Source organism: Sciurus vulgaris (assembly GCF_902686455.1).
Source record: "Sciurus vulgaris genome assembly, chromosome: 8".
Taxonomy (NCBI): Eukaryota; Metazoa; Chordata; class Mammalia; order Rodentia; family Sciuridae; genus Sciurus; species Sciurus vulgaris.
The window spans coordinates 118,229,262-118,241,465 of NC_136468.1; the positions used below are offsets into that span (position 1 = coordinate 118,229,262).

At 41.5% G+C, this 12,204-nt stretch overlaps 1 protein-coding gene across 7 annotated transcripts in view; it reads left to right on the plus strand.

The window, feature by feature from the left end:
- The window catches only part of DEPDC5 (DEP domain containing 5, GATOR1 subcomplex subunit), a 138,474-nt gene extending 129,784 nt beyond the window's left edge, over positions 1-8,690 (plus strand). For all 7 annotated transcript variants that reach the window (XM_079149689.1, XM_079149692.1, XM_079149691.1 and 4 more), the window contains 4 exons: positions 682-853; positions 3,218-3,278; positions 5,489-5,571; positions 5,752-8,690. In XM_079149689.1, coding sequence (XP_079005815.1) covers positions 682-853; positions 3,218-3,278; positions 5,489-5,571; positions 5,752-6,044 — 609 coding nt within the window. In that variant the 3' untranslated portion in view covers positions 6,045-8,690. The remainder of the gene's footprint in view (positions 1-681; positions 854-3,217; positions 3,279-5,488; positions 5,572-5,751) is intronic.
- Positions 8,691-12,204: the final 3,514 nt, after the last annotated feature.

Genomic DNA, 12,204 nt, shown 5'->3' on the forward strand with positions numbered 1-12,204 from the left:
ACTCTACCACTGAGATGTACACCTCCAGGCTCAGCTTTTGTTTCTTTTTATGGTTTATAAAAATATATCAAAAACTCAAAAATTGTTCCATAGGAAAATATTATTGATGGGAAAAAGTTTATCTTTATGCCCCAGTAATTCTCATTCCTGGTCTTCCAGCATATGGCTTTGGGGAATTTTCCAGAGAGTGGTTCTGATTCTATGTGTCAGTGCTGATCACTTTTGGCCAGAGGCCATCACAGTCATCTTCCACCCTCTGTCATATTCCTCTTAACCAGTTTAATTGGATTATTTTTTCCTATTTGATACTTTGGACTTACTAAATTCCTGATACAGGGTAAATTAGGATTTAACTTATATCCTGTGACCTTCCTCCAACATCCCACAGAATAAGAAGGGTTTTAGCTCTATCCACTGTTTTTTCACAAAAGAAAATACTGAACTTGCAGAAGAATGGACCATGAAGAGGAACTTTTGCTTATATCATTGTTTTTTTGAGTATTTATGGAAGAAGTGAAACTGCACTGTTTTTTGTCATGAGCCTGTTTGTAACCAGGGGACATATATAAGTGAACACATCAATCATTGCATGCCACAACTCTGGCAGATTTGCTCCTTGGGAATTATTTCTGTTGTCTGGAAGAACTTGGAGATGACAATTTTTTCTGTACTTTCTACCAGGTCCAAGGTTGGCATCGAAAAGCTACCTCCTGTGGCTTTTTGTTGGTACCAGTATTGGAGGGTCCTTTTGCACTGCCCAGCTACCTGTATGGTGATCCTCTTCGAGCTCAGCTCTTCATCCCGCTCAATATCAGCTGCTTGCTCAAGGAGGGCAGTGAACACCTGTTTGATAGTAAGAGCTACTTTCCTCTGGATGTTGTCTCAATGAGTAAGACACCCCTCCCCCACCCTCCAGAGGACACTTCTGTAGCTATCTAACCAACACAGGCTAGTGAAAAGGGAGAACCTTTCTACAAGGACCCAAAATGATATGAATTTCCACTTCATTCCTCATTCAGCAAATGGACAGATCACTTAATATCTCTGAGCTTCCAAATCCCTTATTCCTAAAACAGGATGACTAGAGCTGCCTTGCCAACCCAGCAGTCTGTTTTTAGGCTTGAAGCCCTGGGTGGGAGAGGGCACATTATGCCCTGTAACTCTCTTAGCAGTGCTGTTGTTCTCCCACCCCCTCCTTTCATGTGCACCAGCCTAACTGGTTTGGGTTGCAGGAATTTGAACCTCATGGGAGGCTTGCATGTGCTGTTCTGTGCAAAAAGACCTAAAAGAGAGGGGCATTGAAAGCAAAATAAGAAACGAGTTTTATTGGGCAAAACTGCAGTGTGTCAGCCCTTGGGGCCCTGCATGTGGCTTAAGTCCTACATCTCCAGAATGACAAAGCAGAGCGGGGAGGAAGCTTAGAAGATAGCAGTACCCAGTTCAGAGTCTTTCTCCCTGGAAGAGGGTTGTCAGTCAGAAAGGGAGCACATGGGGCCAGTCTGACCTACCTCTTGACCCTAGTCCATTAAGTTTAGGATAGATCAAAGGACGAGCTCTACTTTACATAACACATCGCCAAGCATTCATTGCAGGTGAACTACTTATTTATATAGCTCCTAAAAATCTTCCCATGAGTTCATAGACTTTTTTTTTTTAAATGAAAAGCTAGAGTTGATGCCAATATGTCAAGAACCTTGGGATATAAAGATTATGAATGTGAAAGAAGTAACTTTTGATGTAAGGGAGATGCTTACTTGCTGCACTTTTACAAATTTGTATCAGGGTTGGTGGCAAAAAACCAGCCCAGAGGCTGAGGAGGTTTTGCCAGGTGGAGCAGGCCAAGTTCAGTGGTCCTGAGCTTTTCATGTGAGAGACTGCTCTTTGGAGCATACAACCTTCTAGAGGCCTATCTGTGTGTGGTTTTTTTTTTTTTTTTTTTTTTTTTTTTACTATTTTGAAGACATTTTTATGTGCCAAGTTATCCCCTTTCTTCCAGAGGCCATGGACTCTGAGATACATAGTTTACAAAGTCTATACCTCTACCCTTACTGTAACAGAACAGGGTAGTTCACGGGCTGCATTAAGGATATTTTTGTGCAAGTTGATGGTATTCCTGGCCAGTTGTAACATAGTGTTCAAGACCAGCATCCTCTTGGTTGCCTACAGAGAGTCCTGGTTTAAAGGAATTAAGCCTCAAATTTAAAAATCAAATTTCCTGTGTCTGGGCCTCTTTCTGTTATCTGTTTCCTCTAACAGTGAATTCAGAATCTTAAAAATCTGACAAGCATGTGCTGTGTCTGTGTGTTTTCTTATTAAAGCCAGAAACCTTTTTTTCCCCTCTTGTTTAGAATCCTCAAATTTTTCTTAGGTAGAAAGTTCCAAATATGGAAGAATAACAAAGCCACTATAGGCATCCCTAGTTTTGGGGATGTCTGTGCAGTAGCTGCCCCAGCACCTTCACCCCAAGAGCAGCACTGGCTCTGCTGCCTGTTGCTGTGTGACAGTCTGCTTAGCCTTCCTGCCTCACTTAACTCTTAGCCCATAGCAGCAGCCCTCAGGAGTGAGGCTGGCTAATGCATGGCTGATGGGGAGGGGAGTCATGTACTCTGTCTCCTCCTCCCCAAATTTACTTGTCAGAAATTCATTTTTATGTTTACTTGTTTCAATTTTCCTATCCCTAAAGTGGAGATTATATTTTCTTTCCCTATAGGGAAATGAAAGTTTGGTAACATAAAACATAGTTTTTGTTATTTCTTAGAAGCAGCAAACATGCATTTAAAGTTTGTCTTATAGTTGAACTTAAAATGCTTCTTTCAGTTTTCGACATAGGATATCATTAGAATGAGTCTGATATTAAGTTCTGACAGCTCACACAGGATTCATCACTTTTTTTTTTTTCTTTTTTTGTGGTACTGGGGATCGAACTCAGGACCTTGTGCTTGTGAGGCAAGCACTCTACTAGCTGAGCTATCTCCCCAGCCCGATTCATCGCTTTTCTAGATTCTTCTATAGCATAGGGAAAGAGGTGGTGAACACACGTGTCCTTTCTTTGACCTTGGGATGGAGGATGTCTTCCCAAAAGTAGGTAGTGTGGAAAAAGCAGCTTATGCTCAGTGAGCAATAATTGCTAAGAGTAATGAAGGGTGCGCAAGCCCAAATGCAGGTAGAATCGCAAACCTTGTGATCACAAATCAATATTGAATCTTTTTTCTTTCAGGCTTTGAACCAGAAACATATTGGGATCGAATGCACCTTTTCCAGGAAGCCATTGCACACAGGTTTGTCCCTTCCCAAGAGTAGGAAGGAATCAGTATTTATCTCTAATAGCAATTACCAAAGTGAAACCCAGTTTGTTTTGTTCCTGGGGAAAGGGATCTCTTCCACTAATGACAAATTAGCTACTTATCTCCAACAGCACTGTTTGCCTTGGTTTCAGAGATAAGTACTACCCTGCCAGTTCCTGTAGCCATTTTTTTTTTTTTTTTTTTCAGACCTCATTGCATTATTCCAGTTGAGGGAAGACTTTAGAGCAATTTCCCTAGCCTCCAATGAGAGTCTCAGCCAAGCTATTGAGAAGATAACATGTAATAGAAATATATAAAATTTGAGACCCTTAACACATGTTGAAAAGACAATGAATGGTTAAAAAGCAATAGACGAACTTGTAGATATTTCTTGACACCTAATGTGTGTGCCAGGGAGAGCCTTCCCTAGGCTCAGCTGTCTTTCCCCTTGACCAGACCAGCAAACCACATTGTCTCCAGGTGTCACTAGTTGTGTCCAACTGCTGCTTCATGTTAACCATGGTGAAAACAAAGCCTCTTATTTTTGCTTCATTATTATTCTCACTACACCTTGTTCAGTGTCATGTGAAATACTCCCTTACTAGGGATTCCCAGGTCCTTCTACTCTGAATCATTCCTTACTTTCCCCTGAACATTCTATTCATCTATTATATTGATTCGGGGACCCTAGAGAGCAAAGGTATACATTTTTCTCATTTTCCCCTTTCACTATGCTTAGCACAGTGCCTTGCCCAAACTAGGTGTTTTTCTTGCCATTTTTCCATGGACTGAAATTTTAAGTGGGAATGTGGCTCTGAAATGATACATTTAGCCCATTCACAAGGTCCATCTCAAAAAAAGCAATGAAAAGCATCCAACTTCCCTGGGTCCCCTCTGCTGTGACTCCCAGCTTCTTTAACTTCATCTGGGTAGTTGGGTTAGATTACTACAGCCCCTTCCCTGGGTAGGAGCTCCTGTAATCTTGCCTTGTATTCTCCCCAAGTGGGCAGTGAGATAGTCAGGGACTGTGTGATTAAATTGTGTGTGTGTGTGTGTGTGTGTGTGTATGTTTTAAATAAAAGACATTCCTGATAACCTAAGAAAGAAATGAAACAAGACTACTCTGGTCAGGCTGATTCATGCTGAGTAAAAAATACTTGATTGAAAAGTAGCAACCTAAGGCAAAATCCAGACCATTACTGTGTATGATAGAATCAATCTGTAGATGAAGAAGCTTGCAGTGCATATCTGCCTATCCATTTAATTTGCACATATGATTTCTGGTATTCTTTGGTAAATTCTTAAGGAGTATCAGAATAATGCTAATAGCTTGAATAAAGGGTAGCAACCCTTCCTGGGGAGCTCAGCACAGGATGGGAGACAGGCAGCTTTCTTCCTTTAGCTCTGCCTACATCACGGCCTTTTGTTACATAAACATCTCAGGCTTAGAGAGCAGGAGCTACATCTGTTAGCACGTCCTTTATAGCTCTTAGCAGGTAGGGCTATAATAAATGTGCTTTATGGAAATAGAAGAACCAGGAATAGTACAAGCCATAGATGAGAAAGGGGAACAGAACAAGTCAGATGAATAATGGCTCTTCCTGCCCATTTCCAGAGTGCAGTACAGAGAGCCCCAGGTTGTTGTTCCTCACTTTTAGAAAGGATTTCAGTTGAGATTATTTCATTCCATTTCAATTCAAGGCTTTTATTTAGTACCTTTTATATGCTTAGCCTGAGAACATTGGGGAGAGAGTGTGACTAAGGTAAATTAAGATGAGGAATGTATGTGGGTGGGTTCTACAGCCCGTTAGCACTTGGGATAAATTCCAGCAAGAGGCAGAGGGAAGGCCTAGGATGAAAACCTACAGTGGTGAGGGCTGCTGGGACTGCTGGGGGATGTGGCAGGAGAAGGGGGTTGGCTAGGTGAAGAGTGCAGCAGGTAGAGGGGCTTTTACTCATTGAAGTGATATGGTTGACCCAGGAGATGAAAGGTGTTGGGGCACAGGAGAGCTGGAGAGGTATTGTATGAGAAGGGGTAGAGATTGGGAGTGGAGAGTACAAAATTAAGCAGCCTGCCTAGTCCACTTGAATGAGATCTTTCTGTATCCCTTTATCTCAAGAAGTGAGTCTTATTAACCACTTTCCTCCCCTTGTCCCTTTAGCTAAGGATGCCCTAACGGTGTGCCTTTCTGTCTTTCCCTTAGGTTTGGATTTGTACAAGATAAATATTCTGCCTCTGCATTTAACTTCCCTGCTGAGAACAAGCCTCAGTATATCCATGTTACAGGTGAGGAGCTGTGGGCAGAAAGTTGATCAGGGGACACTATGGCAAGTGCATGAACCCTGGGGGGCCTGGGCCTGTTCAGAGGTCCCTTTCTCTGTTCTGAACCTGTGGTGGCAGGAGCACCTCAGCCACCTCCAGGTGCCCTCCTGGTGCTGCCACACAGGCCCTGCCCTTTCCCTACAGGAACAGTGTTTCTCCAGCTGCCCTACTCCAAGCGCAAGTTCTCAGGGCAGCAGCGGCGGCGGCGCAATTCCACCAGCTCCACCAACCAAAACATGTTCTGTGAGGAGCGAGTTGGCTATAACTGGGCCTACAACACCATGCTTACCAAGACTTGGCGCTCTAGCGCCACAGGGGATGAGAAATTTGCAGATCGTCTGCTGAAGGACTTCACAGATTTCTGCATCAACCGTGACAACCGACTGGTTATGTTCTGGACAAGTTGCTTGGAAAAGATGCACGCTAGTGCCCCATAAAGCCAGCCACATCGGGCTCAGAAGGCTTTGCACATACTGTGGGCAGAGGATTCAGGTCAGGTTCTGGGTGTCAGGTGTCAGTTTGCCTCTGCTGGGAGTAGCTGCCCTAACTTCTTTGGCCTCCCACAAGTATTCTATTCTCTGGAGGAGAAAGACTTGGGCAGTAGCTGCTGCTGCTACCACCACCCAGATCCTATCAACAAGTGCCCAAAGCAGGTGGGAGGCACAGGTTGTCTGTGGGAGGGCTTTAGTATCTGGCAAAGGGGGCAGGCACTCCTGTGAATGTCTCTGGAGAAGGGGTGGCTCTTGTTAGTATCCTTTTCCTCCACCATCCATGGACTAATCAGAACAGAATCTGCTGCTTCCTGCCCAGGAGTATGCACCGTGTGTAAGAGAATTCTGTGAAATAATGTACCATAGGACTCAAGCCAACTGTATATACCTGTACATATCAGAAAGGAAATAAAGCTCCATGTGCAGCATCTCTATTGCCAGCCTCATTCCTGGCAGCAACAACCCCTCTGGACTCGGCAGTTGTGTCCGGTCTATGCAGTAGCCACAGATGGTGAGGACTCCAGAATGCACTGGCTTGGAGAGGGGCTGTGAGTTAACTGAACGATTTGTTTTCACAAGCCCTTGGGCAGGAGTAAGGTTGCTTCTCATCAGGACTAGTGAACACACAGTACAGTACATTAGGTAACTAACTGTAGGCTTTTGATGTGAGAGGTTGTTCTTGCTGAGTGGGTAAGCCCAGCTCTGGCATGCAGACATCATAGCATTCTGAAAAATGTCTAAGGAAAGGCCTCTATTTAACTCAACTTCAGTTTGGGTTCTACTGTTTTTCAGGACATGACTCAGCATGGTACCTCAAACGATGGGCTGGGGGCTGGGGTTGGGGGTGTCACAGGCCAGAGGGACAAGGCAGCATTTATAGCCACTTCCTCTTCCATCTCTCCACCTGGAGTTAATCACATGCCCTGTTGATTTACCTCCTCAGTACTTTTGCTCATTCATTCACTTCTCCCCAGGCCTTTGAAGTCCAGTCTTCCTTTGCCTTTGTCTTGCATTCCTAGGAAAACTTAACTTGCCTCTGCTTTCACGTCTGCATTTTTTCCTAGGAAGTTGGGGGCATTAGAATTCTTTGATGATTTGAACTTCCAAAATTATAGATTTAGACATAGGGATGTAGCTCAGTGGTAAAATGCTTGCTTGCCTAGTATGTTTGAGGCCCTGGGTTTGATGCCCAGCACTGCCCAAAACAAGAATGTGGCCCTGACCAACCTGGTCTCTGGGCTGTTTCTATAACCATCCTTGCCATTGTTTAGTCCCTGGAACTTAAACTTGACCAACTCAGATCCTTTGCACACAAGATCCATCTGAACTTTTTTGCAATCCTAAGGTGCGTTTGAGAGAACAGATTTTTTTTTTTTTTTTTTTTTTAATACATGTGAAAGTGTAGTGGTTAATTCCTGGCTTGGAGCCTTTTTTCACCTTTCCTTCCCTTGGACAAACCATTGCTTCTAAGTGTCAGTCTTTTAATCTGTAAAATAAGAAGCTATATCCTGGAGTAGTTGGAGGATCCACATACAGATGGATGTGAAAGGATAATGAGAGTAACAGTTACTTGCTCTCTCGTGGCTATTCTCACAATCCTGGATAGGAGTCTTCTACACCATGCTCCCAAGCCAGCTTCCTGAGTGATAGTTCTGACACAACTGCTGCTGTTCACACCATATAGCATGATCACTGGTGTTCCTCAGTATCCAGTGTATGAGATCATCATATGCCCCTACTTTCTGCCACTCTTCCAGAGATGATTCAGGAAAACAGGGATCAGAGAGTGATCTGGCAGAAAAAGGGGCAGCTGTTGAGTTAGGATGCTATATCATTTATCTGTCAGAGCTGAACCCAAAACTCACTGGTCCTTGAGCCCCAGCTTCCTGCTTGCTTGCATTCCTCTTTTTTTGTACCAGGGATTGAATCCATGGGTATTTAAACACTGAGTCATGACCCCAGTGCTTTTTAGTTTGAGGCAGGGTCTTGCTAAGTTGCTTAGGGCCTTGCTAAATTCCTGAGGATGGCTTTGAATTTGTGATTCTCCTGCCTCAGCCTCCCAAACTGCTGGTATTACCACTGTGCCTGACCTCTGCATTCCTCTTTTTGATGGGTATTTCCTTCCACCCACTTAGGCCAGCCAGAATTTACAGTCTTAATTCAGTGCCTCTCTCCTCCATCATCATTCAGTTCTCCCACCTATCCATTCAAACTTACCTTCAGACCTGCCCACCTCCTTTCATCCCTGCTGCCCAGGTGCAGAGCTCACCCTCAAGGAAGGGATGATTTGGTTAAACATTGATATGGTTTGAATGTATCCCCTGCCTCCAAATTTCATGTGTTTGAAACAATCCCTAAACTCGTGTTTGTAGTATTTGGGAGGTAGGGCTTTTGGAATGTAATAAGGATTACAGGATGGCATTGGGACTTTGTAGGAGATGGAAGTGAGACCTCAGCTAGTGTGTTGTCTCTTTCTTGCCATGTGATGATGCCCTTTGCCCTGTTATGATGTAGCAAGAAGGCCAGTGCAATGTTCTTGGATCTCAGGCTCCAGAACCAGGAGCCAAATAAACTTTTATTCCTTATAAATTATCTGATCCTCAGGTATTTTGTTATAGCAACAGAAAACAAACTAAGACATATATGGCAGATGTTTGCATGCAGACCAGGTATATAGACATGGATAACCATGCCTTGGTATAAACGAAAAAGCAATGGACTTGGGGCCAAGAGAACCTGGGTCTGAATTTCAACCTTGCCATTTGTTAGTGGTAAACATTTGGGATGGTCTGTTCCCTGAGCCTGTTCTCCTCAACTCCTGTACACACACACACACACACACACACACACACACACACACACACACACACCCTTCCTACTGTTGCTCTTCTATACAATGATATTGTACTTATCTGCTGGCCATTTCAGGTCACTTGACTGGATATTTACTGAAGGCAGATACTAGACCACCAGTCTCTCTATCTCCCTTGCACTGTAATTTCTGGCATATACTATGGTAAATGTCATTTAACAATAAATGTCATTAATTTCTATTTCCTATTTCCATTTCTGCTTAGACAGGAAACTCATCTAGTCACCCTGGGATAGGTTCTACATCTATGACCACTATCATGTGTTCATGTTGCCCTTGGCAGCTGGTACCCTTGTGTGACCCCCTTAGATGAGAAGACTTTGCAGGGCAGGGCCCCTCTTAGGTGGCACTCTGTGAGGCTTCTGTGGTTTGAATTGGTCCTAGAGTTCATGTATTTGAAACGTAATCCCCAATGCAGCAGGTATGAGCAATAGGATGCTTCAGAAGGCATTTGTTCATAAGGACTCTACAGTCATGAAAGGATTAATGCTGTTACTGTGGGAATGGGTTTATTGCTATGTTGGGATTGTTAGAAAGGAATTCATCCCTCTCTTGCCCCCTTGCTTTGTGTCACAAGATGACACAGCAGGGAGAGTCTCACCAGATGCTAACACCTTTACGTTGATCTTTTTGATTCTTGAATGAATAAATTTATCTTCCTTATAAATTATCTAGTCTCTGGGATTCTGTTATATTTGCACAAAAACACTCCTGAGACAGAGCCAAGCAAAGAGAAACTGCAGAAGTCCTTATGTAAAAACCATAAGGAAAATGATTCTAGGTACTGAATTATGAAACTTTTCCCTTAAAATATTTTATTATTTATATAGCAAATACAAGTAATGAAGATACATGAGAAGTAACATAAATTTACACATAAGTAATATTTTTGGTGACAACCTTTATACACTACAAAAATAACACTTTCCCAATATTAGCTTGATATTGCCTACTTTTATGTACATTTGTTAATTATATCATGAAAATGTTTATTTTTAGCAATTTTGTTAATGGATACACTTGACAGCATCAGTCACTTTTGGCAACTGCAAGATAACAAATAATAAGTTCAATAATTTATGATTTTGGAGGAGGATCTTTTCTGTTGCTTTAACTACAAATTGAGCTTGTAAGGAATTTTCCTGGGCTGTAACACCAGATAAGTTTCTGATCAGTTGTATCAAAATATAACTTTACTATACCTATAGCTAATGATTCTTGTGGAATAGTTTTTCCTTTTTTTTTTTGATTATGAACATTTTTATTTTGCAACAAATAATCTCAGCAACAATTTTTCAGTGGCATCAAATAAATAAGACATTTTAATGTAAAGCCAAAATATTGCATATTCATTTCACAAGTTGATTCTAAATTCTTGGCTTATACAAAGTACCTGTTAACTTGTACCATTTACACAGAAATATAGTAGTTACTATAGAATACACAAATATGGTGAGAAATATTCAATGTCAAAAATATTCAATGTTCAAAAGTTCAGTGCTATTTTATGAACATATGTGATCCAAACAATTTTAGAAGATACATCTACAGAGTCCTCATGAACCATGACTTCACTTAGTTTAGAGATTGTTCTCTAAACAATATTCTGTAATAGTTTGTTTCCATCCATGTTCTAAATGAATGTCAGAGAAGAAGAATCAGCAGGTATATATCTTGTGGTCCCCAACTTTATCTCCATCAATTGCTTATATTAAAAATCTTGGAGAATGGGGTGGAGGTCTGTCTCAGTGGTAGATCACTAGCTTAGCATGCTAAGGACCTGGATTCCATCCCCAGCACCAAAACAAACAAGCCAACAAAATCTTGGAGTCATCTTTACCCTTTTTAAAAAAAATTTATTTGTTTTAATTAGTTGTACATGACAGTAGAATGCATTTTGATAGATCATTCATAAATAGAGTGTAATCTCTTATCTTTCTGATTGTCCATATGGCAGGATCACATCGGTCATGCGTGTACATGAGCTGATAATGTCTGTTTCACTCTACTTTCATTCCTTCCCCATATCCCTTCCCCTCCCTTCACTTCCCTCTACCTAATATAAAGTAACTCTATTCTTCCCTACCTGCCCCCGGCCCTCTGCCCCTTATTTCTCTGCATATCAGAGAAAACATTCGGCCTTTGTTTTTTTGGGTTTGGCTTATTTCACTTAGCATGATATTCTCTAACTCCCATCTATTTACCAACAAATGCCAGAATTTCATTCTTTAAAGCTGAATAATATTCCACTGTGTGTTTTCATATATATATGTATATATGCCACATTTTCTTTATCCATTCATCTGTTGAAGTACATCTAGGTTGGTTCCATAGTTTAGCTGTTGTAAATTGAGCTGCTATAAACATTGATGTGGCTGTGTCACAGAAGTCTAGATTTTATTTAAACATTTTTTCATCTTTATGGAGGTAAAATTCACAAATAATATTGCATATTTTAAGGTGTACGGTGTGGTGTTTGGATGTATATATACATTGTGAAATGATTGCCACAATCAAGCTAATTAACACATGTACCAACTCACATACTTACCTTCTCTGTGTGTGATAAGAACATGTGAGATCTACTCTCTCAACAAATACCCAGGTATAATACAATATTACGAACTGTAGGAAGCTTGCTAGAGATGAGTTCTCTAGAGCTTATTTGTCCCACATCCATGAAACTTGGCAACCTCTAACTGACAGCTCCCTATTTTTACAAACTCCAGGCTTGTGGTCACTGCTATTCCACTCTGCTTCTATGAGTTTGACTCATTTAGAGTCCACATCTGAGGGATATCACTTCTTTGCTTACTTCACTCAGCATAATGTCCTCTAGTTTCATAAATATTAAAAATGGTAGGCTTTCCATCATTTAAAGTGCTGAATAACATTCTAGGCATAAATGACTGCCATGTTTTTGTATGTAAGCACAAAATTTTAAAAATCTGCCAAGAAAATTAAAAATATTTTTCTCTACAGAGTTTATTTTCAGTAGAGTGCCTTTTTAATATAACATGGGTAAGGCTTTAAGGACAATTCTTGGGGATGCTGTGATATAGATAGGGCATCAAGGTGGGCCATTTACAGACAGAGGTGTGGGTCCAAGTGGACATGACCTAGCACATGCATGTCTGGAAATCTAAAGGATTAAAAATAAATTGCAGCCACACACTAAAAATACATCCCCAAAGCTAAGACCAAATCTGTCTGAAAATAGATGCATCTAAAAAG